The 27,961-nt window shown below is 41.0% G+C and overlaps 2 protein-coding genes across 2 annotated transcripts; one reads left to right on the plus strand and one right to left on the minus strand.

Moving 5' to 3' along the window:
* Positions 1–6,870: 6,870 nt before the first annotated feature.
* Positions 6,871–9,260, plus strand: LOC110877548 (protein preY, mitochondrial). The gene is made up of 4 exons (XM_022125699.2): positions 6,871–7,030; positions 7,105–7,159; positions 8,822–8,939; positions 9,026–9,260. The coding sequence occupies exons 1-3, from the start codon at positions 6,945–6,947 to the stop codon at positions 8,930–8,932; spliced, it is 252 nt and encodes an 83-aa protein (XP_021981391.1). The 5' UTR covers positions 6,871–6,944; the 3' UTR covers positions 8,933–8,939; positions 9,026–9,260.
* Positions 9,261–12,439: 3,179 nt separating this feature from the next.
* On the minus strand, positions 12,440–15,878 carry LOC110877550 (la-related protein 1C). Its single transcript, XM_022125700.2, has 5 exons — positions 15,354–15,878; positions 14,480–14,841; positions 14,255–14,345; positions 13,527–13,598; positions 12,440–12,895 (listed from the first exon to the last, which is right to left on the minus strand). The coding sequence occupies exons 1-5, from the start codon at positions 15,585–15,587 to the stop codon at positions 12,821–12,823; spliced, it is 834 nt and encodes a 277-aa protein (XP_021981392.1). The 5' UTR covers positions 15,588–15,878; the 3' UTR covers positions 12,440–12,820.
* Between the last annotated feature and the right edge of the window lie 12,083 nt (positions 15,879–27,961).

Below are 27,961 nucleotides of genomic sequence, written 5' to 3' on the forward strand. Positions count from 1 at the left end.
TGAAAACCCGGAAATGGCTCCAAATCGCCTTTTTAGGCATTTTCACGACATAGTATATGTCAAAATAAGATTTTATATAAAAGGCTTAAAACCTACTGATATATTTTATAAAAATATACATTATAACAGTAGCCTAAAGTTGGAAACTCAGATTTCCCATTTTACCCCTTTTTAGCCTATGTAAAATTACTAAAATGCCCTTATGAGGCGTAATTGGCATATAAAACATTTGGGGCATATTTGGGCATACCTTTCTGATATTACAACACATTTGGTGCATATAATCTCAGGAAACTTGCATATGACTTATATGGTTACTCGTTACGCACTTTCGCGTTCGGATCGGTTTATGTGACTAGTTCACACATATTAGCCGAAGCGGGTCAAACCATATCATCTAAGTCTCAAAATTCAGAATGTATTAGTTTACCCCTATTATACAAGTATCCAAGCTTGTAGGGTCTAAATCACATTCCTCCCCGATTTTCGCCTTCCTCGCGATTAAACCTTAATTACTCTCTGAAACTAACCGGTCTAAGCTTAGGCTATATTAAAAGACCCGTTAGGATTCTAATAGGTTATTATAACCTTCGTTCCAGAATAGGAGCCCAGTAAAAGACACGTGCATTTTTGAAATTGTGGTTATACTTGCTCAGGTAAATACTTTTAACTTATTTTCCCTATACGGGCTTGGGGGTACGGTATGTAATATACCGCTTGGTCGGGCGGTTGGTTCCATCTCATTAGTAGATGGGTATTACCAATGGGACCCGTTTGAAAATCTGGTGTTGTTTGTTTCTTGTACCTTTGGGAGCTTAATGACCTTGTCCCGGATATCCTTGGCATCATTTTTGGCCACGACCTCGACAGTCGGGTGTAGGCGTACACCCGGTCTTATGTCTATTATTTTTAAGGTATTAACGTTGGCTTCCCGCCGCGGACTTATACCATGTGGTGTGTCATTTAACCTTAAACCCGACACGACTCGGGCGACTGAACGGTCAACAAACATGTAAATCTTTTACAAGTTTAACTCTGCTTAATTATTCCCAAGTTATAAAATGATTTGTGCCTTGTGCATTTAAAACCAATACCTTTAAATATTTTCAAAATGAGTCAGTTAAATTGTATTTACCAGGGCAAACTGACGTATTTTCCCCAAAAAGATTAAGTGCAGGTGCTATACGGAATAGGCTGGTTTCTCCTTAGCATCGTAGAGTCTCGCAAGCTTTTGAGATGCTCAATCTGTTGAACAATTTCTTTCTTTTTACTTCGATCCGCCTGTGGATCTATTTTGACTGGTTGCGATACTTGATATTACAATCAATAGTTGAAATAAATCTATTTTCATTTGCTTCCGCTGTGCATTATAATTTGTGATGTTTGACATATGATGATATCAACTGCGTCACGGAATCCCCCACCGGGCCCACCGGTGACACGTAGAAATTAGGGGTGTGACAGCAGGGCTGGCGGCGTAGTAGTAGGCAGTATAGAAAGAAAAGGTCACTGAGGTTGACCTTCTCCTTGCTGGAACCCCGCGGCACGATAGTCGACGCGATAACATGGTGCAGGTATCGGTACAAGGGATCTCTAATGGTGGTGGCCTTTTGCCAGGATTTCCCAAAGGGAACCCTGGAAATGGCCCTCCAGAAACTGATAAGCGTCTGCCTGTCCATCATCGTAACCGCCTGCGTATATAAATCAGTATCAAGCTCGGCCATAGTGTACAAACCTGTATGGACAGCAAACTCCCGCACACTCATCTGAAACTCCTGACCGGCGAGACGGAATGTAACCTCGTGGACTGGAAAATCAGGGTCCTCCACGTAATCCGCCGGATGCGGCGCGTATGTAAACGTAGAAAGAAACTCGACCGTAAGCTCAGGGTACGAGTCCTCCATCGCTAACTCAAATAGGCGCGACCAAGGAGTATCTAGTCCAACTATACCACGCGCCCGCTCGACCTCTCCCACGGTAGTCAGCAGCTCACAGTCTATCCCTACATGCTCCCCAATCTCTATGGTGCGCAACCTAGCGCATCTCCCCCTCGCCCGTGACCCCTGCGGAAACTGCAGGTACGGACATGCCGGCTCTCCCTCGTCCCCCACCTCTCCCTCAGCCTCCATATGCTCAATCTCGTCATCGGATAAATCCATCCCTGCACGTTGAACAAATAATAATATTAAATAAACAAATAATATTAAACAAATAATATAAAATAAACAAATAATAATATTAAATAAACAAATAATATTAAACAAATAATAATATTAAATAAACAAATAATAATATTAAATAAATAATAATATTAAATAAACAAATAATATTAAACAAATAGTAATATTAAACAAATAATAATATTAAACAAATATTAATAAACAAATAATATTAAACAAATAATAATAATTAAACAAATAACAAATTAAAAAAAATAAACATGAACCAAAGCGCCCCGCTCTGGCCTCGGCGCGGCGCTTTTGTTCTTCATTTTGAAGAACAGAACCAGCCCCGATCGATTAAGGCCCCAATCAACACAATAATCAACATGTAGGTTATACCGAAACGATTAAGGGTGTTCGATCTTACCTTTTAGCGGTTGAAAGCTTGAAAAAATCGAAATCCGGTTCTAGTGTGTGAAATCGCACCTTATGTGTGTGTTTTTTGTTTTTGGGTGAAGTGGGGGAGAAGCTGCCCCGCTTCAGGTATAACGACGGACCGAAGCGCCCCGCTATGGCCATAGCGCGGCGCTTTGGTGTCCAAAACGCAACGTTATGGCCATAGCGGGGCGTTTTGGGCCTTTTTAAATTTTTTAAAATTGTTTTTAATTCACAAACGCGTCGATAAATAGTCTAAATTTTACGTTTTTTCCATTATACATCATTTTTTAATATATATGGACTATACTGCAAGTTCCGGATCAAATCGGTTACGTGTGATGTCTTATTCCGTTATTTCGTATCATTTTGGTTTGAAAGCACAAGTACTCATGTGAGAAGTGTTATGTGTATCAGCCGCCTACCGTACATGAACATGACGTATTTTTTCATTAATTGTAGTATTATGATGTATATTGTCATTTTGGGTCGTACAAGTGCGTATTGAATCTGATTGGGTCGTGTCGGTGACATTCGGTTTTTAACGTGATGTAACGCATATATTGAACAAACACAAACGTGATTATTATTAAACACATTTAAGATACATCGTGAACATATGGGGTTTGATTAAGGTCAGGGGGACGATACGTAAGCATTTCGTACGCGTTGATCTGATCCATGTATAATGTATGCCAGGCTGTTGCGCGCTCTGTTCTGTTCGCTCTCCAGAGTAGGTTTGGGGGAGGCATTGGATAACAACCTCCAAGCTCTACATGTATGAAATGCCCATTGTCGACGAACACAACCGCAACCACCAGGGGAGGTTGCTCAGGTTCGTTTGGCCCGCCCAGCAGAGGGAAAATTGTATCGCTCCCACGAATGTCGAAGGTGTGAACATTCACACCGTATCGTTGGGCAATAAGAAACCCCGTCTCAGGCATCGTCATGTAATTTTCGATAACTGCGCGTCCCACCCCCTTGAAATCGATCCGTGTAACCAGCGCATCATAATGTCCTATGTTTTCTGGATCGAAAACCTGCCTCCAAAGCGATTCGTTCATACGTAACTCCTTTAGAAATTGTTTCCGGATCATCAAATATGAATTTTGTTTCACTCCTAACCCAACAGCCACCGATCGAAACCCACAATGACCATCTGGTTTCACGTCCTTTATTCTAACGATGTATGGATGGATCACTTTGGGAATCTGAGATGCGTAGTTGCGGATCGCTATATCCGTCTTAGGACCGAACTTGATCATCGGGAAATCAGGGTGTAGGTTGAGCAGTTTGGTATTCTTTTCTTTTCTAGAATCTTCGGGTGATATGTACGAGCTGTGACGGGAAAGATCGTCTGAGGCCTCGACCCAAGTTTCTTCTAACAGAATGTAAGAGCTTTTTCTAGCGGTTTCAACCTTTCTTTCTTCCTGCGTTTTCAATGTTGGGCGACCACGAGTTTTCTTCAGAACAGCAGGAGGTTTTTTGTTATTTTTCCCTGGATTGAGGATTTGCTGAAACTTTTCAAAGAAGCTCCTTTTCACTTGAGGGGGTGTTGGATCGATCTGTTGTTTCAATTTTTCAAATTCCGCGTCTACATCGATATCCTCTATGTTATTCCTTGCAGGCTTGAAATCAAGCTTCTTCCAGAACACGTCTATGTGTGTGATCCGGATTTGCTGACCTGTGGATGAAAACAAATTAGGTGGCAAAATCATACCGAGAAAGGTCAAAAATATTAATTACCGTTATTTTCCATCTTTTCCAAACGACAGGCACATGGCAAACCACAACTAGTAAAAAGTTGGCAACCACAGCTTGCACCGTAGGCTCTCAACCCGTCTTCCTTACGTTTTAGTTCCATACTCAAAAGCTCAATCGCATATATTGAAACCTTTCTGAGAATATATGCAAGCATGGGCTGATTCTTGTGGTGCGTCATCACTTTTCGGAGGCTTGTTTCAAAGCTACTTCTAATCTCGGCGTATTGTCTATCAACAACATGATCAACATACAGTACAAGTTTATCCAGTGTGTTGCGATGACTTGGAAAGTGACTTTTTAATGTTGCATGCATGCCCTCAACCCTGTTGGTCGTAGTTTGGTGAAAGTTGATAGTTTTGTTAATCCAGCAAGATACAAACTTTTCACAGTACGGATCCAACCAGGATTTCTTCAAATAATCAAAAACCTCTAAAATTAAAAAACGTAAATAGTCAGTTTTTGTTATTATATAAAATTTGAACATAATTATGTAAGAAATACTCACGTTCACGGTCATCTTGTTTCAGCTGTGCTTCAAGGTTTTCCAAGTTATACCTGTATATTTCCTCGGTCGTAGACTCGCACAATGTCCAAAACGTACGTACGAATTCTTTCCACTCCTTGTCATAGAATTTCTTCTTGCTGTTCTTATTAATATTTTGTTGAATATGGAACCGACAAAGATACTTATGCGCTTTTAGAAAAACTTGTTCACACGCGTTCATTAGCGCAAAATCCCTGTCTGTTAAAATCATGCGCGGTTCCATACATCCTACCAGCATAGACTTGATCCTCTGCAACACCCGTAGGTAGTTCTCTGACTTCTCAGCGGAAATTACCGCACAAGCAGCCGTAAACGATTTGTTTGTCGACGTCATGCCTACGACCTGAACAAATGGCAGGTTGTACATGTTCGTTTTGTAGCACATGCGGGAAGGCACACCACATAGCGAATGATTTTTCGTGAACAAAGAAGACGTCTTCAACTTCGTTCGATATCTCATTCGTGCGCATGTAATAAGTGTAATTTTTTTCGATAAGAATGTTTTCAAGTTTTTGCATCGGAGACTTACCGACATTTTTTTCGGCGTTGATCTTCTGAACAGCGTTGTGTATATCTTTCGGAATAAGCTTTCTAGCCGGATTGTTTTTTGTCAGCGTTCGCCAGATACTTTGGTTGGGAATATCTTGCTCTGCCAACTCCTTAACCAGTTTTTTGTCCTCCGAAGAAAGCATTCTCGCATACGCGTGACCCTCGAAGTTTTCAATAGGAGTGTGGTTATGCTTCGCCTTCGTCACCTCGATCCTCCAAACACTTCCGGATGATTCCGAAAACCCGATCATCTCGAACGGGCAGCCTATTTTCTTGCTACCCGTTTTCCTCTGTGTAGCTATACTCTTATGCTCCCCACCAAAAGTACATTGAAACCAAATCTTGTAATTCTCTCCTCTTTTATTCGACCTCTTAGTCACAATGAGGTAACCATTGTCTTTTGCCGTGTCTTGTACCCAACGCACCAACTCTTTACGTGACGAAAAGGTCTGCGTTGTATCAAACGAAAATGTAACCGGGTAACAACCTTCCTCGTCAACAGACACATCCTCCGGCTCACCATCGTCACCGAGGTTCGAATAGACTTGATGTTCAAAGCTCTGTTCACAACCGTAACTCTGGTTTGGATAACACTCCTGCTGTACAAAGCTTTGCTCGCCACCGTAACCGAAATTCGAATAACTTTGTAAGCTCTGTTGACAACCGTAACTGTCGTTTGGATAACACTCCTGCTGTACAAAGCTATAGTCGCCACCGTAACCGAAATTCGAATAACCTTGTTGTGCGTAAGGGTCCTCCACAGGGGTATTCAAATCCAGCTTCACCGTGTTATCACGATAACAAATGCCAGATACAACCTCTGTCTCTCTCAAGTTGGACGACACTGGTTTCTCAAACGAGTCAGAAATAGCGGTCCCCTCGTAAGAATCAGGAACAACTGACTCGTCAGAATATTGACCGAAAAGATAGTTGCTTAACCACGACATCGTTTTTTCAAAACATGTAACTAATAGAGCAAATAAAATCGACAAAAAACAAATCGAATGACGAATATCGAGTCTGAGCAGGGATTTAAAGTGAGCATTTGGGGTCGAAGCGCCGCGCTTTGGCCATAGCGCGGCGCTTAGGGTTCACGGGCCAACTGAAACCTCGTATCATCTTTATGTCTCTGCATGTCAGTCAGTCAAACCTCGTATCAACTTTTGTCGACCTAAGCGCCCCGCTTTGGCCATAGCGCGGCGCTTAGGGGTGTGAAAATTATTTTTGACGTGTGTAATTAGGATGACCCTTATAGAATCATACATGCGTGCCTATAACTAAAAAAAAAAAAAAAAAAAAAAAAAAAAAGGACCGGAGCGTCACACTAGTTTAGCGTTTATGTAATATTAAAAAAAATATAAAAAAACCACTTGTAGTTGGAAAATAAAAACGCAATGTTTAGAAAACGGCGCCGTTTAAACAAGCGTAACAGTAAACCAACCATAATCGCGAGTCAGTCAGTCAGTCGCAAAAGTGGGAAGAGAGGAGCAATGGTGAGAGGAAGCAGAGTAGTTGAAATCATCAGCAAAACTCTTTCAGAGATGCTCGTTTGTCCTCTCTCCGAACAACCCTTAAGGTACCCACCCACCCACCCTCATCTCATCTTTCTTCCTTCCTTCCTTCAATTCATCATTTGATTTTATCCTTTAGGGTCTGTGAGAAATCCAATTCTTTGATAAGCCACGCAATCGGTGTTTCTTTTCCAGTGAGTTCTTCTGTTTCTGAATCAATTTCCCATTTTTTGTTATTCAAATTCCCTAAGATTTAGTGATCTGGGTATTGAAATCTTGTTGTTGATTTTTAGATACATTTTTTACTGGACTTATTTAGGGTAATGGGGCAGCAGTAATTGGATTTTGAACTCTAAAGAGCTTGAATTGAGTTTTGAACTATTTCCAGCCTGTTGTATGTATGTGCAGCATATAGGTGATTGATTGATGATTCTCATCTTGGTTTTAAGGCATGTTTTTTAGAAATTAAAATCCAGCTTCTCATACATATAAAGCTTAAACCACCAAGTTAGTTTTGTGACTTTTGTCAAGCTTAGTTAGTTCAAATGGATATTTTCTAGTGAGGGTAACATGTAGGATGCCCCAACTCTAACTTAAAATAAGTTATATGCTAGCAGTGGCGGAGCTAGCCCATTAATTTAGGGGTATCCCGAAAATATTACCATGTAATAATACAATAATAAAAAAATGATAATAAATAAAGTAAAACAAATATCTAATAGATTTGGGCTTATTTTATCAATCGGACTTAATTATTCTACAAGTTTTCGGGTTGTAAAATGTTTGGGCTTATAAAAGAATGGGATTTTGGTAATATCAAGTATCCTATTTTTTTGTTAGGGGTATCCTCGTATTTTTTAGGGGTATCCTTTTTATAAAACCGAAAAAAACCACTACGAATATGGGGTCCCGTGTTAAGGCTCCTGACACTATAGTTCCGCCCCTAATGCTAGTCTTGATAATAAAATAACGTACTTAACAAATCACTGAAATTTGGCTGAATCCCGTGAAATCATTTCATAGAAGTTCATTGAGATCTTTTTATAAAGGAAATCAACTTCGATTCTTGAATAATCCACATCACTTCTGCTTCTACTGTAACAAAAGATTCCCCTTTTATGTGGAAAAGGCCCGTATCAATAATTATGATTTTACGTATGGACAATTCCTCAATATCTTGTTCATTCGCAACAAAATATTTTCTTTGTGCGTCAGAATTTCTTATCATGTGACACATTAGGTTAGGTATATGTATATCCCACACCATTTGTTCACAGGAAAGATAATGGGACGCATTGGCTTTGGACTAGAGGAAAACTACATAGTTAAGTGAGCAATTCTGGATGGGTTACCTCCTGAAAAGTTTCCACTCCCATGGGTTTTTAGCATCCATCATCCAAAATATAGCTATAAATAAGATTTAGAGTAAATTACAAGTTTTGTCCTTTATGTTTACACCAAATTGCAGGCGCTGTCCTTTAGCGCAAAAGTTAACAAGTTTTGTCCTTAATGTTTCAAAATCCTGCACGTTATGTCCTGCAAGTTAACAAGTTTTGTCCTTAATGATTTATATATGATTTTACCTACATGTACAAGCCAAAAAAACCTTTTGTACACACTTTGATGCATAAAAACACCCTATACTGTATAAGGGACAGAATGTTACCATTAAGTATTTGTCATCGAGAACATTGCTACTAATCTTGTATTAGTATTCTGTATTGATACTGGTGTCGGATATGAGTTACCATTTCCATATATGTACATTGTACATACACCTTTAGAATTGACATCTTGGATATATCCTAATAAGGGTATTATTGTCATAATATTTGACATTCTGTAATGTTTATCAGATAGTAGACGGGATCCCGTGTCTTGTACCAAGGGACGGGGAGATCGTTGAAACAGATAGTGACCGTACAGCAGCGGATGCAAAAACGGATCACAAGACCGCGCAAGAATGAAACAAATGTAATGTTGTTCTTCTTTATTATGTTTGATGATTCCATACTTTATTTACTGGTTCATATGCTTAACTTTTGAACACATTGCTGCAGGTTTTGTGAGACCATCGTGAAGAAGATACTCTTCCTGTCATGAAAGGATGGATGCTTGACTTTTCGGTTTGAAATTACAGCAGTTAGTGTTATAAAATATGTGCATTGTGAATCTTTGTTTGAATGATAAAAACATTGCTCGGTTAACCGAATAAATTTCAGGTTGTTAGCTTGAAGAGCTTGACAGTTATGAAATAGTCAAAGCAGGTCTGAAAAATACAAAGAATTCTTAAGAGGGGTTTGAATGTGCATTTTTAAAAATAGTTATTGCAACCTTAAAATTATAATACCTCATAATGTACTCTGCAATAAAATGAATTCAACTTTGATATCAATATATATTTCCTTTTAAACTATCAAAATTCACATGTTTTTAGTTTCCTTCGAGGCGGGGTCTCACTAGAAGCAGCCGGTCTCACTGGGAGCAGCTCCTCTATTCCTACGGGGTAGAGGTAAGACTGTCCATATCTTACTATCCTCAGACCATATCTTAGCTTTACTGTTGGTGAGATTTACTTAGTATCATGATGATGATATAAGAATTTCTCTTGCAGTGAGTTTGGCTATGGATCTTGATATCTAGTTGCTATGAGTTTGGTTCGTTTAACATAACAAACGCGAAATCAAATCCCATGATATCTAGTTATTTGTCTTTGAAACGAGGCGTGAACTTTCAAAGAGGAAGGATGAGATGATTATCAACGGTGATACAAAGTTCATGACCAGATTTGGGTTTGTTTAACATAACGAAACAAACGAGAAATCAAATCCCACAATATCTAATTATCTGTCTTTGAAAACGAGGCGTGAACCAACAAAAAGAAAGGATAGAATTTAAGATGGTTCACAATGGTGTGTATGGAGTTCACGACTAGAGTTGGGTTAGTTTCAACATAACTAACGAGGAATCCTGTGATATCTATTAATCTGTCTTTGAAACGAGGCATGAACTACATAACGAAAAGGGAGTGAGTTTGGGAGTGTTTTTATTGAGATGGTTTTCAAGCATTACCAAATCTAACAATGATATGTGCAAAATTTTAGCTTCATATTCCTTTTGTATTGTTACGTCACTTTTTCAAAATATAACTTCCTTACAAATTACAATATAGTATCACCTTATAGTTGAAGAAGTTGATAACTTCCTTAAAATTTATTTTTTTTGAACGGCAAATTTGGATCATGACGGACTACTGGAGTATTATCGTGCCACCAGCAGAACCACCCGATCATATCCATCCCCGCTAGGCAATAATGCCTATACACCAATTCAGGAGTAAACCCAATAAATCTAGGAAAAATCGAACTCATGACCTAATAGTCATAAGCCTTATCTCACCACCAAGATACCACTAGGCTACAAATTACAATACCAATTACCCATGTATGATAATTGGGAAGTTCTTCGAGATGACATATCCTTATACTTTTGGTTAACATTATAGCTTGCTTAAAAATGTCTAATGGGATGTGTTTGTCTTTGTCGCTCATAGCATTTAGTAATTATTTATAGAGTAAATTACTGTTTTCGTCCATGTGGTTTGTCAAAAATCACTATTTCAGTCTATTAGTTTAAAAATTGCGATTTCAGTCCCTGTGGTTTCACTTTCGTAACCATTTCAGTCCACCTCGTACACATTTCAGTCCCTGTACTTAACTGAATAATGGATTGAAATGGTTACGAAAGTGAAACCACAGGGACTGAAATCACAATTTTTAAACTAATGGACTGAAATAGTGATTTTTGACAAACCACAGAAACGAAAAAAGTAATTAACTCTTATTTATATTCTCTTACGAATCGAGTCAAGTAAAGATAGAGATGAAGGAGAAGGTGTGAGAAGGGATTTCTTTGACCCGTGATGTAGAATGTTTTTTCTCAATCGGTGAACACACACACCCCTAAAATCTATGTTACGCTAGATAAGAAGTAGAGGGTCCATTTTGTAATTGTCATATTGTCAAGGGTCTATTCTATAACAGTTTTATCATGATTGTACTTAAAGCGACCTAATGAACAAGATAGAGGTAGCATGACTCGACTCACGGATTTGTCGGATTACTCTTTTTTCTCTTAGTGTTCTTCTTTCTTTATTGATTTTATGCTTGATTACCAATATGTGTCGTAACAACCCACCTCTAAAATCCACCTATCGCCCACTTTGTGAGACTTGAACCCAACACCTGGCGCCACTAGGCCAAGAAGCCATCGACATAATTCTTTAAAAGTTATTTATAGATACGATAATGGTTGTAATTAGTGTAATACAAAGAAAAAGTCTTACAGGAAACACAAATTATATATGGTTTTGTAGGTCCAATATGAGATTAATGGTTTTAGATGAGATCTTAGTGGTTTGATTTTGGCATACTAATAATAGGAAAGTTCATGGAAGCTCTATAGAAATTATATAGTCGGTTACTTGTATTGCAAAACAATCAAAAAGAGACGTATATTCTAATATGTCGTTATCCTGAAGAAATTAATGTAAAGTTGTTGTTAGGACCACTAAGTGAATACTTAATTAATGAAGCTAGATGATTGTTTAATTAAAAAATCTAGAAGATTATTCAAATAATAAAACAAAAAAGTCATTTATAACTATATCATGTTGAATCAATAGAGTGAGAAAGGTATGATATCATGAAGAATTTTAAAGTTTTTGAAAAATATAGTTTGAACAATATAAAATTAGTTAGCGTAAGTGTACATTTTATGGTTTTTTTAATCGGTGAGTTTAATGATTTAGATAGAAAAAGATAAAACATAAAGAAAATAACTACGATATACTTTCTCTTTAAGATTTGTTGATGTGAACATCAAAATCCTCCTTAAAAACTACAATATATGACACATTTAACTTTTACTTTTTTATATCACTCATATCGTAAAAAGTAAATTCTAACAATACCTTGTGTATAAAATTTGAACAATTCATGAAATTTTTTTTTAGAAATGACGCATATTTTCATAATTTGTTTGACTATAAAGGTATATTTGTAGCATCCAAAACAACTATGTGTATGATTTTCTCTAATACAAGTGATTGACACGGAGGGTTGACGCGTGCAACCCACCGGTATAAACAGTTTTAACAATGTTTGTTATGGAATTTGAATGTTCTATCATTCAAATACCAATGAACAACTAAAATATCTTAATAGTTCTACAAATAGCATATTCACAGTGTGTGTGCGCGCGCACGCATAAGATGCGTGCCAAGATATGATCAAATCATGAAACTCAAGACACCACCTGCATATTCATGATCAAATATGGCACCAAAGACAACCACATCTCACAAGTCCAAACCACCTGCACCACAATCAAACAGACCTGCACAAATTTGGAGGAAGAAACCACCAATTTTTCCTCAATATCATCTAAAAACAACCAGCCACAATCATGTAAAATAGGTCCAAAAAGAAAATATTATAAATCCAACAAATACAAAGTCAACCATCTCCAAAGTCACAATAACTCTATCCTCTATATGTTTCATGTTCTAATTGTGTGTATATATCGATATATTTTTTTTGGTTTTTGTTTTTCCATTCTTTTTGGTTTTTGTTTTTTCATTTTTTTTTTTTGTTTTTGGTTGGTTTTTTTTGTGTATAATCTAATGTGCCTCTCAAAACACCATTTCCATCTACCAGTGAATCTCCGTAGAAATCCAAGATAGCCCGCATCATCATCGAGGTCTTTTGTGTGTATATACATATATACATACATATCTATATACAGATATAGATATTTATATCTATATGTATCACATATGATTATTCTCATGTCACTTAAACCAATGGATCTTGAACACCTGGAGGGATTAGCCACCTCATCCAGTCATCACGCCTCCTCATCTTGTCACCCTGCAATATCAGTATATTAATCACCTCTGAATTCCAAACTATGTAAAAAGCCGATAAATCATGAAATGATATCCCAGACGACTAGAGGTGGAAAATGGACGGGGCAAGTTGGTAACGTGTCAATATTTGTAATCTTATACGGTTCGGGTTGATTTGAAACACTTTTGACCAAAACACAATTGTTATATAAGTAATTAGTGTCCAAAGGTGATTATAAAAAAATAGGGATATTGGATTTAGATAACCCCAACTTTCACCAATTGGCTGATAGCACTCCCAACTTTCACATATCCTTATATAATATAACAATCTAACTTATTCAATAAAATGACTTATTAGGTTTTATCTAATAAAATTACACTTGGAACGACTTTCGACTGGTTTCTGTTTTAGCAAGATTTTACCAGTTTAACTCGTTAGATATAGAAACATAGCTCAGATCAACCCATTCAAAACTAAAGGGTCGGAATTTCCGTTTCTGTATCAAATATATCTCCTATGGTGGTGTTGGAACGGTATACGTGTTTGTCAAGAAATAAAGGCTAAAAGGGAGTTACAGCTAAGGTATATCCTGAACTAGAATAAGATAGTTAATAGAAGTTTGAATGAATTAAAAGATAATAACGCGCACCTGAACTTCCACAATATCTGAATACTGCATTACATTAAGTATTAGCTGAGCATTATCAGTCAGACACGAAACCTACAATAATAAAAATGATTATTTATCTGTTCCTGTGAAAACTTAAAGAGAAAATAAAAATGGAAGGTGTTGATATAAACACAATGAACTTGCTTAGGTACAGGAAGATAAAAACTAACATGAAGGTTCAAATTAACAGACAGTGAATTAAAATTGAGCCTTGGCTCAACATGTCTTAAAGTTGATGTTTTAAGTAAAATCTTGGAGCCAGAATTTATTCAAAAAAACCTTTTAAATTTAATCCAAAATAATGTGTTGTTTTTAAGTTGACATGTGAAAGCCATAAAAGTAAGGTCAAAATGCACATGGCACACGCCTGGTCACTCAGGTGAGGCGCAAGTAGACGCAACTTGCTCTAGGCGCAACAGATTTCACGACACACACATATACACATAATGATCGACCACATATGATGTCACTGACACAATTTCACTGCAAAGTCAAGTTTTAAAGAAGAAAAATAAGATGCAACAGGTTAACTTTGTGTTCATTTTCTATAAGCAGACAATTATGAACATAAGGTTGTACACCCTGAATCAAAATATGAGCACAAAGGTTGGGTTTGCAGATTTCATAGTAAAGGGTATGAAGTGCAGTTTAGGTATAACATAAAGGTTGATTTGTGCAATTTTGTCATAAATCAACAGAATACTCACTTTTCTAAAGCCTGCAATTAAACTAACAGGAACCCAGCCCTGTTCATCCATGAATCCTCTCAAGTATGTATCTCTGACCAAATTCTCAATACTGCAAAAAATTAACAGCAGAAAGATTTACTACCGTCATTAACTCATAACTCATTACATTCATCACCAGGTGAACTTTCAGACAATAAATGCGATAGAACTTAAAAGCTTAAAATTTGATTGTAGATGAAGAACCTGAAATAGTACTCGATTTGTTTCCGTATCTTGTCAGGCAAAGGCTCTGCAAAACGGAAGTAGAATGGACCTGGAAACATTTGTGGAGGTGGTGGACCTCTAAAATAAATTACACCAGTTGGGACATTGCTGCCTAACGGCTGCACCAGCAGGGGCATTGGTGGAGGAATAAAAGGAGTTGAATTATGTGCAGACGGTTGCATGTAACCACCCATCTGAGGTTGCATATTGGTATTCCTGTTGTAAAAGTTTCTATGTTGGCCCTGATCCTGACCCGAAATCCCTCCGCCTCGCCTCATCAACCTCTGACCAGAATGTGCTACATGGTTTGGAGTTGAAGCAGGATTCACACTTGCAGACACCTATAATGTAACAAACATATATATAAATATAAACACAAAATTAATAACTTTAGGGTGCTACTATATTTCACCACCCTCAATTCTCATTTGGGCCGTATAGTTGGTGAAAAAAGGTCATACAGCCCGTATGGCCTTTCCAGTGGTGTGCTCTGTCACATGAGTCGCTTATGTGTCTTAACACATTCATTATATGCCTGTATAAACATTTTGGCCCGCATGATGTGTTATTACTCATACGGACCTGTAAATGACCTATTACCGCCGTTCACATGGCCCGTATGATTTGTCAGTGGCGTTGGTGTGTGTTTAACACGTCAGTGGTGTGCGTGTAGTTCTGACCTAATCTTATCCGCCATAGAACCAAGCATATAATCATGATAATCGTAAAAAGATAAAAATAAAATAATAATAAAATAATAATAATAATAATAATACTAAAAAATAAATAAATAAATAATAAATAAAAAATCATCAGTGATCGTAAAAATTGAACCGAATAATAGCTCGACTACCTGTAATGCTGGTACAAGTGACGACGACGACGTTGTTTCGGCCGGAGAAGTAACAGAAACCACCGGCGGATACATATCGGTTGAAGCGTTCACGATTTGCTCCGGTACAACTGACGGCGACGAAGTCGTTTCAGCCGGAAAACTAACAGAGACAACAGGAACCGCCGGCGGAGACACCCTAACCGAACGTGCCGGCGTCCTATAACCGTCTCCGCCACCGTCTTCCGACATCATAGTAGAAAGTTTTGATCAAAACCTAAATTCCACAACTACTAATACTCCGGCGAGTTGATCGGAGATGATATTCAGAATCAGAATCGAAACAAAACAATAAAAACAAGTGTATGTAGTGAATAGGAAGACACGAACAATCTATTTAATAAAAAATGCAGTTTAGGTTATCGAAGAACGGCGGCGATCGGACGGTGATCGGACGGCGAATATTCCGATGAGTCACGGCGGTTTAACAAATAGAAATGAGAAGGAAGGTGTGCGTGCGAAGGAATTCACTCTGTTTTTTTATTTGGAGGAACTGACTAATCTACCCCTTTGTTTGTACCATTTTACTTAGTCAAGCGATGGCCTACAGCGGTAGTCCCACGGAGTGATTTTTTTTTTTTTTTTTTTTTTTTTTTTTTTTTTTTTTTAAGGACAAACGTATTTCCCCTTAAAAAAACTGTTTAATTGTGTAACCCAACTTAAAATTAAAATTGTATATATCTCACTAGGTTATAACCCCGTGTATTACACGGGTTGAATAAATGAATTTTAGGCATGCTTGGCTAAGCTTTTTGAAACAACTTATTGACTTTTTAAAAAGTCATAAGCTCTAGATGATGTTTGGCAATGAGCTTGTAGGTGAGTGGAAAAATAACTTTCCCAAAATGTCACTCTATACTAACTTTTCCAAAAAGCCAATAAGTCAATAAGTTATTTCAAAAAGCTTAGCCAAACATGCCCTTTATATACCAAATAATAAAACATTATCTTTTTAAAAGTCTCCTTTATTGTATGGGTTGAAGAAATGTAATTTTATATATTAAATAATAAAATAAGTTATTTCTATAAGAACCATATGTATTGTACGGGTTGAATAAATGTAATATTATATACCAAATAATAAAAAATATATCTTTAAACCATTGTGTTACACGGGTTGAATAAATGAATTCTTATGAGATTTGATTAAATATTATTGATAATAAAAATTTGTATTAGATTAGATTTTAGATTTGATTAAATATTACTAATAATAAGAATTTGTATTAATTTAGATGAAATATTATTATTTTTAATATTATTAATAATAATTTTAATCAATTAAATGAGAAAATGACAAGTGCAGATTTGATTAAATATTATTGATAATAAAAATTTGTATTAGATTAGATTTTAGATTTGATTAACATTATTAATAATAAGAATTTGTATTAGTTTAGATTAAATATTATTATTTTTAGTATTATTAATAATTTTAATCAATTAAATGAGAGAATGACAAGTGTCCAAAATATGTTTCTTTTGTTATATAGTATAGAAGATAGATAGATATAGATTTAAGTTGTATATATCAATGATATAACGTAAAAAAAAAAAAAATAATGGCAACGCTCTTGATTTTGATATACAAAATAAAGAAAGAACAAAAAGATTAAAATAACAAATATGTAATAACATTAATTTTGCAACCTTTATGACAATATGAAAAAAAAAACCCTCGTTAAATAATATTATATAGATATTTTAAAGTTTAAGTATTCAATCTACGTACAAACCGAAGTAGAAATTAATGGCAACGCTCTTGATTGAAATGTCCTTATGTAAAATAGCATATTTTTCTCAAAAAGAAGAACTTTTATCAATAAAAACCGAAGCTTTTATACAAGCGACAAAAATAAAATGCCTTGGAAAATATGTTCTGTGTACAAATATTTTAAAAACGAACTAATACAAAATAAAAAGTGCAAAATATCTTTTATGAAAACTGGCTGGATGTATGCTTTTATACAAGCGATAAAATATAAAATATCTTTTTTTTATTTGTGCATTTGATACGCTTTTATATTTTAGATTTGATTAAATATTATTAATAATAATAATTTGTATTAATTTAGATTAAATATTATTATTTTTAGTATTATTAATAATTTTAATCAATTAAATGAGAGAATGACAAGTGTCCCAAAACAAGTTTCTTTTATTATATAGTAGATTAGGTTAGAACCAGTTGAATAAATATCTATCTATCTACTATAATAAAAGAAATCAAGTTTTGGACACGTGTCATTCATAGGAGGTATCCTCAAATCTATACTTATCTTATATTAACTAAATAAATAAATAATAAATTAATATTAAATCTTATCATACTATAATAAAATATTATCCTCAAATCTAAATTGTTAATTTAATATATTTTTAAAATAAATACCTCTCTTTTCTACTTATTTTATATTAAATATATAAATAATAAATTAATATTAAATGTTATCATAATTTATTAAAAATATAACTTTTTTTTTATTAATTGGTATACAAAATTATATTTATTCAACTCGTGTAAAACGCGGGGTTTTTAAAAATATAACTTTTTTATTATTTACTATACAAAGTTACATTTATATAACACGTGTGAAGGGGTATGGTCCCAGATCTCGCATCAGCATCGACCGCGAGTGACCATTACCCTTATCAAAACCCCCACTAGCTAACAACCTACTTGTGCCCATGCGGGAACGCGTCGACACAAGGGTTGAATCCAATCTATCTAGTAACAAAGGAGGACTTACATGGAACATGAGAACGGTAGAGTGATGCGACATAGCATCACATCTGGTGTATGAAAACGGAAGTATTCACAGCGATGCGGCATCGCACCGCATCCAGTGAACACTTCTATCAATACAGGAAAGCCTTACCTTAGGCATAGAAGAAGATGAACGTAGCGGTACGGCTGACACCGCACCATACGGACATTTTCGTCACGACAAGGGATGCAGGCAAGACGACGATGCGGCTAGCACCGCATCTCGCGTATTCCTTGATCACAAGTAGGAGACGCGGTAACTTCAGATGTTACCGCACGTAGCGATGCGGCTTGCACCGCATCCTATGCACTCAAGCAAGTGGTACTGACACCACAGTGCAAGTGGCACCAATGGCAGTTACCTGTCAGAGCTACGTAAGCAATGGACTGACGTGGCGTAACCTCCATAACCGACGAGCCTGACACACCTGAAAAGGTGCAGCACGTCGTCAGTCCATCCATCATCATCCTCCTTCACTCCTCGGCTATAAATACCAACCCCAAACCAGGTTTGAGGTATCTTCTCACAACTCTCTCACTACTACTACTATCTTACTTTGCTTCCCAAGCAAACTACTGATTCTCACGCCGGAGAGTGGTAACAAGGAGCACCCCCCACCCCATCCTCCTTGTTACGAGTCACGGCTTGTTTCCTTGTGCAGGAGATCAACCACCGGTGATCCAGCCAGCGATCCTCGAGAGGAAGGGATTAACCCTTCTTGACGAGACCAGTGTGTTAACCCTGCCCGGTTAACCATTGTTTCATCATTGGCGCCCACCGCTACTCTTAGCATTTTCTAAACCATCCTTTTTCCTCTCTCACGATCATGACTGATCACCAAAACAACACTGCGGATAACCAAAATCCTCCAATCCCAAACCCGGTAGGGGTCAATGCCTCGACCTCCCAACCCGGACACATCGGCACGTCCACACAAAGGAGCCCCTCCTTTATGTTCGGACATGACTTATCACAGTTCCCATCTGTGATCCCACCAGGCATGACCATTCATGCCTGGTACGAACAGCAGGCAGCCACGCTGACCGCAGCATACAACCGCGCTTGTACTGAAGCGAACATACGAGCTGGGCTTCCCCCAGCACCGCACACCCCTGTTGAGCGTATTTTACAATACGACGGCAGGATACATTCACGCCCGGCTTCAAGAAGCCGGCGTGAAGAACGGGGATCGTCTTACTGTTCGGTCCACACCCTCAACGAGGACGATTCCTCATACGGGTCCCACACCAGAGGACCGGTACATACCCGCCTTGGCCCCCATGGCGAGGATAGGAGGCGATCAACCTCCAGACGCGGCCCAGGCATTCAGAGCCGATTGGGCCCACAACCATACACCGAAGGGTACGGTCATACCGACCCTGACGACCATAGCTACCGCGGTGATTCGCATGACACCAGTAGCAGACCGGGAGGACGCAACTATGTTCCTTACAGTCACCCCCGCAACACATACCTTAGGGCGGCAAAGCGCCCTGCAAACGAGCCATACAGGCCAAAGGCAGCGGCCGAAAATTCCAAGTTCGGCACGCGGATTGCCAACGCCCATGTCACCACGACAAAGTTCCCATTCAACGTTGGGAAATACAGTGGTTCGACCGACCCGGACGACCACATGAACATCTTCATGGGCGCGGGCATCAACGGCCAGTGGGATGAACCCACTTGGTGTAATTTTTTCCCCCAGACCCTTACGGGCCTGGCCAGGGCATGGTTCGATTCTTTGCCAGTGGGATCACTGGATTCATTCGAGGACTTGCGTACCAAGTTCCTCGCCCATTTTTGCCAGCAGCGACGCCAGGAACGAGATTCGTTGGACGTCATGAACATCTGGCGAAGGGACGACGAATCGCTCGAAGCGTTCGTCGTCCGATATAATAAAGAGTGCCTGGAGATAGGTGACGTGGCAGACCAGATGGCACGAAACCACTTCATCCGGGCCGTCAAAGACAGAGAGATGATCATGACCATCTCTGGCAAGGAGGGCTTGCCTAAAAAATGGGAAGATGTCATGACCGCGGTCAAGACATACGCCCAGACACAGCGGTCACTTGAACCGCATGTGACAAAGGCAAAGCCCCAAGCCGAAACATCCCACCAAGGGTCCAAGCGTAACAATAAACGCAACTGGGACGTTGGAAATCGCGATATTTCCAAACCATACTTCCCGCGAACCAACACGTTCGACCCAAAGAACTACAACCCCGCCCGAGACAGTCGGGCGTCAAAAAAAGAATCTCGGGACCGCAACTGGACCGAGATCACCATGTCGCCAAGTGAGGTCCTCCTTGCGGACCCACAGTTCTTGCGACCGGCCCAACCAATGAAGTCCAAGAAAAATCAGGACCTCACACTCTACTGTGAGTACCACAAGGACTCGGGCCACACCACCAACAACTGCATCAGTCTCCGACTGGAGATTGAGCGCGCCTTAAAGGAGGGGAAACTGCAACATCTTTTGCCAGGTGGGCAAAAACCCACCAAGCGCATTACCCCTCATGGCGAAGGTACCTCCTCCGGGAAGAGAACCATGCACGTGGCTTCCACCCACATGATCCACGGAGGCAAGGGCAGGCCGCGAAAAGCGGCAAGAAGGCCGGAATGTGACTGGAAAGACGAGCAAGTCGTCTTTCCAAAAGTCCGCGGCGGACCGCGCGATAGGCGCGTCGTCGTCATTTCAGGCCAACTGGCACACTACTGCACCGAGCGTCTATTCATCGACCCGGGCAGTACATCTGATATAATCTACGAACAATGCTTCAACCAGTTCGACCAGGAGGACAAAGATCGGTTGCAAGCAGTAGATTACCCGTTAACCGGGTTCGCAGGGGAAACTGTCTTTCCCCTAGGCTAGATTACTTTCCCTGTGCGTCTTTCCAGCGGAAACCACATAAGGACAGAAGAGGTAAACTTCATGGTTTTACCTCACACCTCCAGATATGACGTACTCCTCGGGAGAGAATCCCAAGGAGATTTCAATATGATTACGTCGGTCCCCCACTCCGCGGTTGGTTTCCCAACCGAATCGGGGGTCGCGATAATCTATGCCCGTAGGGACGTCATGATGTCGGACGAAGTACGTCCGACCAAGGTCGCAAGGCCCACTCCCAACGACCAACCAGAAAAATGGGTTCTCAACGCGAGATACCCAGAACAAAAGGTCACACTGGGTCACGCCTTATCCCCGACCACCAAAGCGCAACTGAAGCAGCTTCTCTTCAGGAACCAAGACATCTTCGCGTGGACACCCGCAGACATGACCGGGGTCCCACGTGATATTGCGCAACATCACTTGAATACCATGCCAGGTATTAAGCCAGTGATCCAAGGCCAACGCCACCTTGGGTCAGCTAAAAATCAGGCGATGCAAGAGCAGATCGAAGAACTGCTCTCCGCAGGCATCCTGCGGGAAGTCAAATACCAGACGTGGTTATCCAATCCAGTCATGGTAGAAAAACCGTCCGGGGGCTGGCGCATGTGCGTCGATTACAAAGACCTTAACAAAGCCTGCCCCAAGGACTGTTACGCGCTTCCAGAAATCGACGAAAAAGTCGATAATCTCGCACCATTCAGGTGGAAGTGTTTCCTCGATTGCTACAAAGGGTACCATCAAGTACAAATGGCAATCGAGGATGAAGACAAAACGGCATTCCGGACTCCCACCGGAAATTACTGCTACACAAAAATGCCGTTTGGGTTGCGCAACGCGGGCTCAACCTACCAAAAGTTGATGAACGACACTTTCCGCGGCCAAATAAGCAAAAGTGTCGAAATCTACATGGACGACCTGGTCGTCATGAGCATGGAAGAAGATACCATGCTCACAGATATTGAAAGAACATTCCAAACTCTGCGCAGCGTTAACATAAAGCTCAATCCAGGAAAATGCTCGTTTGGAATGGAAGAGGGCAAATTCCTTGGGTTCATCGTCACTAAAGATGGATTCAAGGTAAACCCGGAGAAAGTCCAGGCGATCGAGCGCATGCCATCGCCTTCATCGATGAAGGATATGCAACGGCTAGCCGGCAGGCTAGCGGCACTTAACAGATTCTTAGCTAACCACGCAGCTAAGTCTTATCCGTTCATCAAGACCCTGCGGAGCTGTTCAAAGAAAGAACAATTCCAGTGGACCGCAGAGGCTGAACAGGCCTTCCGGGAAATGAAGTAGTGTTTGATACAACTCCCAACTTTAACCGCACCACGCAAGGATGAGCCACTCATACTATACCTATCCGCCGCGGATAACGCGGTGGGTGCGGTATTAATAGTGGAGCGAAAGGGGGTTCAAACACCCATCTATTACATCAGCAAGATGCTCAACGACCCAGAGACGAGATACTCCATAATGGAGAAATTGGTGCTAGCATTAGTGCACGCTTCAAGACGGTTGCGACGCTACTTCGTAAACCACGTCATCACAGTGCTAACTAATTACAGGATCGGCCCGATCCTCTCCAAACCCGACATCTCTGGGAGATTAGCGAAATGGGCAATCGAGCTGGGCGCGCACACGATACACTATAAACCGCGCCCCGCGATTAAAGGCCAGATCTTAGCTGATTTCGCCGCCGAAGTACCGGTGAATCGCATCCAAGAATGCGAAGAAGCACAAACTCCTGCACCAACGCCACCCTCCTCAGAGACATGGGCACTCTTCACAGATGGTGCCTCCAACGACGAAGGTGCGGGTGCAGGTCTGCGACTCGTCAGCCCTGACGGCCAAGAGCTTATATATGCAATCCGCCTCGAATTCAAAAGCACAAACAACGAGGCAGAATATGAGGCTCTGTTAGCAGGGCTACGTTTAGCAGTCAAAATCGGCGTGCAACATCTGGAAGCACACGTCGACTATTTGTTAGTTGCAGGCCAAGTACGCGGCGACTATGCCGCAAAGGGGGATATCATGATCCTCTACCTCGAACAAGTCCTGCAACTAAAATCCAAATTCGCTTCGTTCAATATTCACCATATTAATCGAAGCGAAAACAAGTCCGCAGATGCACTATCGAAACTTGCATCTACCAGCTTCCAACACTTGGCAAAGGAGATACGCATCGAAATCCTGCAAAATCCTTCGGTACCCCTGCGCCAAGTCAACGTCATTCAATACGGTTCAACATCATGGATGACACCTATTATCGCATATCTACAGTCAGGTGTGACTCCCGAAAGCAAATAAGAGGCACGCAAACTACAATACAAAGCGTGCCATTATCAAATGGGAGACGGTATCTTATACCGCAAATCATACCTCGGGCCACTACTACGATGCGTCAACCCCCAGGATGCCACATACCTCATTCGAGAGATACACGAGGGCATATGTGGCATACATGCTGGCCCACGCATGGTAGTGGCCAAAATCATGAATGCCGGGTATTACTGGCCCGGCATGCACCTGGACGCCGTCAAAGAGTTACGCAAGTGCATCGACTGTCAACGTCATGCTCCAAAAACCTTGCGGCCAAAAAACAACTTAGTCCCCGTCACAACCGCATGGCCCTTTCAGAAATGGGCAATTGACGTTGTGGGACCTTTCCCTGACGCTCCAGGTGCGGTTAAATTTATCATAGTAGCGGTTGATTACTTCACAAAATGGGTGGAAGCAAAACCGCTCGCCTCAACCACTGCTATGATAACAAGGAAGTTCATTTGGGAACACATCATCTGCCGTTTCGGTTTACCAATGTGCATTGTCACCGACAACGGTACCAACTTCGCTGCCGACGAATTCCAAAAATGGCTAAAAGAACTACATATTGAGCACATATTCTCATCAGTCGCACACCCGCAAGGGAACGGCCAAGTCGAGAGTATCAATAAAAGCCTAGTCGAAGGGATCAAGGCACGGTTGGGAACGGCCAGGCGTGGCTGGGTCGATGAACTCCCAAGTATCTTATGGGCTCACCGTACAAGCCCAAAAACAAGCAATGGGGAAACACCCTTCAGCCTAGTCTACGGTTCAGAAGCGGTGATCCCCGCGGAAGTAGGTCTCCCCTCTCGTAGAATGTTGGCTATTGAAAAACTAGACAACAACATGGAACGCAGGATCGATTTGGACCTCCTAGAAGAAAGGCGAGAAAACGCTGCCATCAACGAGGCCAAATATAAATCCAAACTTGAAAAGTACTACAACGCGCGCGTCCGCATTTTTACTTTCAACCCAGGAGACTACGTCCTACGCGACAATGAGGCATCTAATGCCGAGCGCCCAGGCAAACTCGCCCCCAAGTGGGAAGGACCCTACCTCATCAAAGAGGTCTTAGGGAAAGGCGCGTACAAATTGCAAACACTAGAAGGCGAACCTATCGCACGCACATGGAATGCACAACAGCTTCGACGCTGTTATATGTAAGCCATGTTCTTACATTTCTCTATGTAACCTATCGGGCCGCAGGCCATTTGCAAATAAATAAATAGGCAATTTTATACATTATTGTTTGTTAATACTATTACAAATGCGTGTTCCACTTTGCGGTATCCCAAAAACAGATTGGCAAAATCTTCATTCGCGATACCCATACAAAGTGGTAACCACACACAAATATTGTAATAGGCCAGCAAAAGGCAAAAAGACTTGCATATTTATCCGGCCGGATAAACAAGTTTTTGTTAAACACTTAACACAATTCCTGAGCCCAAAAAGGCAAACAATGGAATTGACGCGGACTCATACGACAAAGGTATGGAGTACACTTGACCCCAGTCACAAATGGGTAGAGTTCCGGACATATAAGCTTTTACAAAGCATACACAATTCTAAAACCCTAACGCGGTAAATAACAGAATTGATGCGTACTCATACAACAAAAGTATGAAGTGCACTTGACCCCGTTCATAAATGGGTAAAGTTACGCATACATACGTTCAGACATGCAAGAATTAAAAACACTTGTACAAACTGAGCAAAAAACTTTATATTCAAAAATTTTTTTTAAGCACCCACGTGATGCTTAATAGATTTACATAAATTTCCTATTCTATACAAGAGGAAAACAAAAAGGAGGCACGCTTGCCAACCTAGATCCTATTTTGTGCCGCTGGTTCCCGCATCTCCTCCGGCACCACCAGCGGGTTCTTCCTCTTCCGTATCCGGATAAAGCATCCGCAAGCGATCAACATAGTCCGCAACCTCCAAACAATCGTCCAGTTCCCCTACACAGGCAAGGGGCGTATCATAAAAGGAGGCTACGGCCGCTTTCAGGCGACCTTCGGTATCCACATCACGGAACCCGGATGCCTTATCAGTATAACCGCCTGCGGATAATACATTGATATGCCCAATGCAGCGGTTATAACCAGCCTTAAAGCCAGCATTGCGCGCACGTTCCTTAACCAGGTCCAAACCAGATGCGGTCTCAGGGGCATTCATTATAGCCTCAACAATCTGCAATAAAGGGATCATAAGTCTTGGATACTAACCCAAGCAAATGCAAAGGCAACGGATACTTACACGCGCGATGCCGTGAGTCCGCAACCACTCACGGTCAGCTTCCAGCTGGTTAAAAGAGGACACCAAGGCATCCTTGGCCTCAGCAGCGGCGTCAGCCCGCTTCTCCGCAGCAGACACGCGGGCAGTAAGGTCTGTAACCGCGACCTCCCGGGCCTGAACCTCAGCCTGTTACAAAAACAGCAAACAGTTCACTCGATAAATATTTTCAAAACAATAAAGGACGAAAGTAACAAAATTAAAGAAACATACCTGCAGACTGTCAACAACTTTGTCTAAACGAATGCGCTCCGCATTCGCCTCTTCAAGAGCTTTGGAAGAACGGCTCTCCTTCTCTGCGGCCTCTTCAAGGGCCTCTGAGGCACGAGCTTCGGCTTCTTTGGCCTCTTCAAGCGCCTTCAGGGCGTCGGCCTTCGCCTGCAGCGCTTTAACAGAAATGGCCTCAGCCGCAGCTTTCTCCTGGCTCAAGGTAGCGTTCGCTGCCTTGGCATTTGTCAACTCCTGCCGAGCATGAAACAGAATGTCATTCTGTTTAGCCCAAGATGCATTCCACTTCTTGCGCTCATTAGACATTTTTTCATTCCAACTCTTGCGCTCATCAGCAAGAAGTTTAGCAAGGGTACGCACCTGTTTCAGCTGAGCAGCGGCAGCCCATTCAGAAGTCTGCTTCTGCTTCTCAAAAGCAGCCTTGTCCTTCTCGAGCTGCTCCGCACCCACACGAGCAGCCTCGACCAACTTCTCCGCCTCAGCCCGCATGCGAGCAGCTTCTTCCTCGCGGCGGCCCAGCACCTTATAATCTTCCAAAATGGCATTTGCCACAATGGAAGTCCCTACCAGCATTGATGAGAGCTGGTTTATATGCAGCTCTCGGGGTGCGGCACGGGCACGCTCGACTTCAAAAGGGGTGCCCAGATCACCCAGAATCTCCTTACATGCCGCAGGGTCATTCGAGATATCCTCCCCCTGCATAACAGTCCAGGGGGGTCGGTGATACACCATACTGCGACCCTGGGAGTATGTGCGGTAGTAATACTCCAATTCAGACTCCCCGGGCTGAATTGGAGGCCCGTCATAACCCGCACCACCAGCAGACGAGCCGCTACCCTTCTCCCCAGCAGGAGACTTCTGCGGCTCAGCATCCTGCTGCCGCACCTCAGCATCAGACTTCTGCTTACCGGCATCGGAAAACCTCAAGTCCAATCCATCACCCTCATTAGGAGAGATCAGATTGTCCGAGGAATCCACAATGTCAAAAATCCGGTCAGCAGTCGTTTCCACCGTCTTCTCCAAGGGGGGATCGCGAACCGGCTCAACCAAAGGGATCAGGGTCTTGGAAAGGGAATTTGACGATCTTAAGCAAGAGAGCGGTGAGCATCGAGCCTACACGGACCGTTATGAGGAATTAAGTCTGTTATGCCCAAACATGGTCACGCCTTTGGATAAGGCAATCGAAAAGTACATTGATGGTCTCCCTGACTCAGTACAGGACATTGTGACTGGTAGTAATCCCACTACAGTTAGACAGGCCATTGAGCTATCCGCTACCTTGACTGAATCTCAGATCAGGAAAGGTAAACTTTTCCGAAAAAGTGACAAGAAACCGGTTGAGGAACCGAAACCAAGGGATGAACAGACTGAATCCTCCAAGAAGTCAAAGAAGCGAAAGGCTTCTCAGAACTTCGCTGTGGTTGCTCACAATGATCAAGCCATTCCCAACCAACCAGCTCAACCCCCTGCTAGGAAGCCCTACAACGGAACTGCGCCTTTGTGCAACCAATGTAGCCTACATCATCATGCTGGTGTGAAGTGCCGCACATGCCAAGTTTGTGGACTCATAGGTCATACAGCAAGAGTTTGCCCAGCTGCAACTGTACCAAATCAAGCTGGCAACAATCCTGCTCAGGGTCGTTTTCCACCAGGTTCTTGCTTCAACTGTGGCGAGATGGGCCATTTTCGAAGAAATTGCCCAAGACTTACTAATGCAAATCCAGCGCAGGGATGAGCATCTGACCGACGGAAAGACAATACTGTTTGGAAATAATCAAGCTTTTTGTATTATTTTCTTTTGTTGTCAAGGTCTAAGAAACAGTTGTTGTTGTTTATAAATAAAGCTTTTTATTTTACATCGCAATATATTGTAATGATTGCATGTATAAACAACATATCCCCTACAACACCGATAATCAAGGAGTCGCATTCCTTGAAGAACAGACCTACCCCCAAATTTTTCCATTTCATGATCTCTTGCGTCTTCCACGAAAATCCTAAGTACCCGTTTCCTCCTAGGAAACGAAGTACAAGACACAAGTTACAACTCTGGACGAATACCCAAT

The sequence above is a fragment of the Helianthus annuus genome, chromosome 15, assembly GCF_002127325.2.
Source record: "Helianthus annuus cultivar XRQ/B chromosome 15, HanXRQr2.0-SUNRISE, whole genome shotgun sequence".
Lineage (NCBI taxonomy): Eukaryota > Viridiplantae > Streptophyta > Magnoliopsida > Asterales > Asteraceae > Helianthus > Helianthus annuus.

What these genes read in the sequence shown, in the direction of transcription:
- LOC110877550 (XM_022125700.2), bottom strand. Translation starts at nt 15,587, where the DNA reads ATGATGTCGGAAGACGGTGGCGGAGACGGTTATAGGACGCCGGCACGT. An exon ending in TAATTGCAGGCTTTAGAAAA is followed by an intron (nt 13,599 to 14,254) that starts GTGAGTATTCTG and finishes TTATTATTGTAG; the next exon opens with GTTTCGTGTCTGACTGATAA. An exon ending in CAGATATTGTGGAAGTTCAG is followed by an intron (nt 12,896 to 13,526) that starts GTGCGCGTTATT and finishes CTGATATTGCAG; the next exon opens with GGTGACAAGATGAGGAGGCG.
- LOC110877548 (XM_022125699.2), top strand. Translation starts at nt 6,945, where the DNA reads ATGGTGAGAGGAAGCAGAGTAGTTGAAATCATCAGCAAAACTCTTTCA. An exon ending in CTCTCCGAACAACCCTTAAG is followed by an intron (nt 7,031 to 7,104) that starts GTACCCACCCAC and finishes TTTATCCTTTAG; the next exon opens with GGTCTGTGAGAAATCCAATT. An exon ending in CAATCGGTGTTTCTTTTCCA is followed by an intron (nt 7,160 to 8,821) that starts GTGAGTTCTTCT and finishes AATGTTTATCAG; the next exon opens with ATAGTAGACGGGATCCCGTG.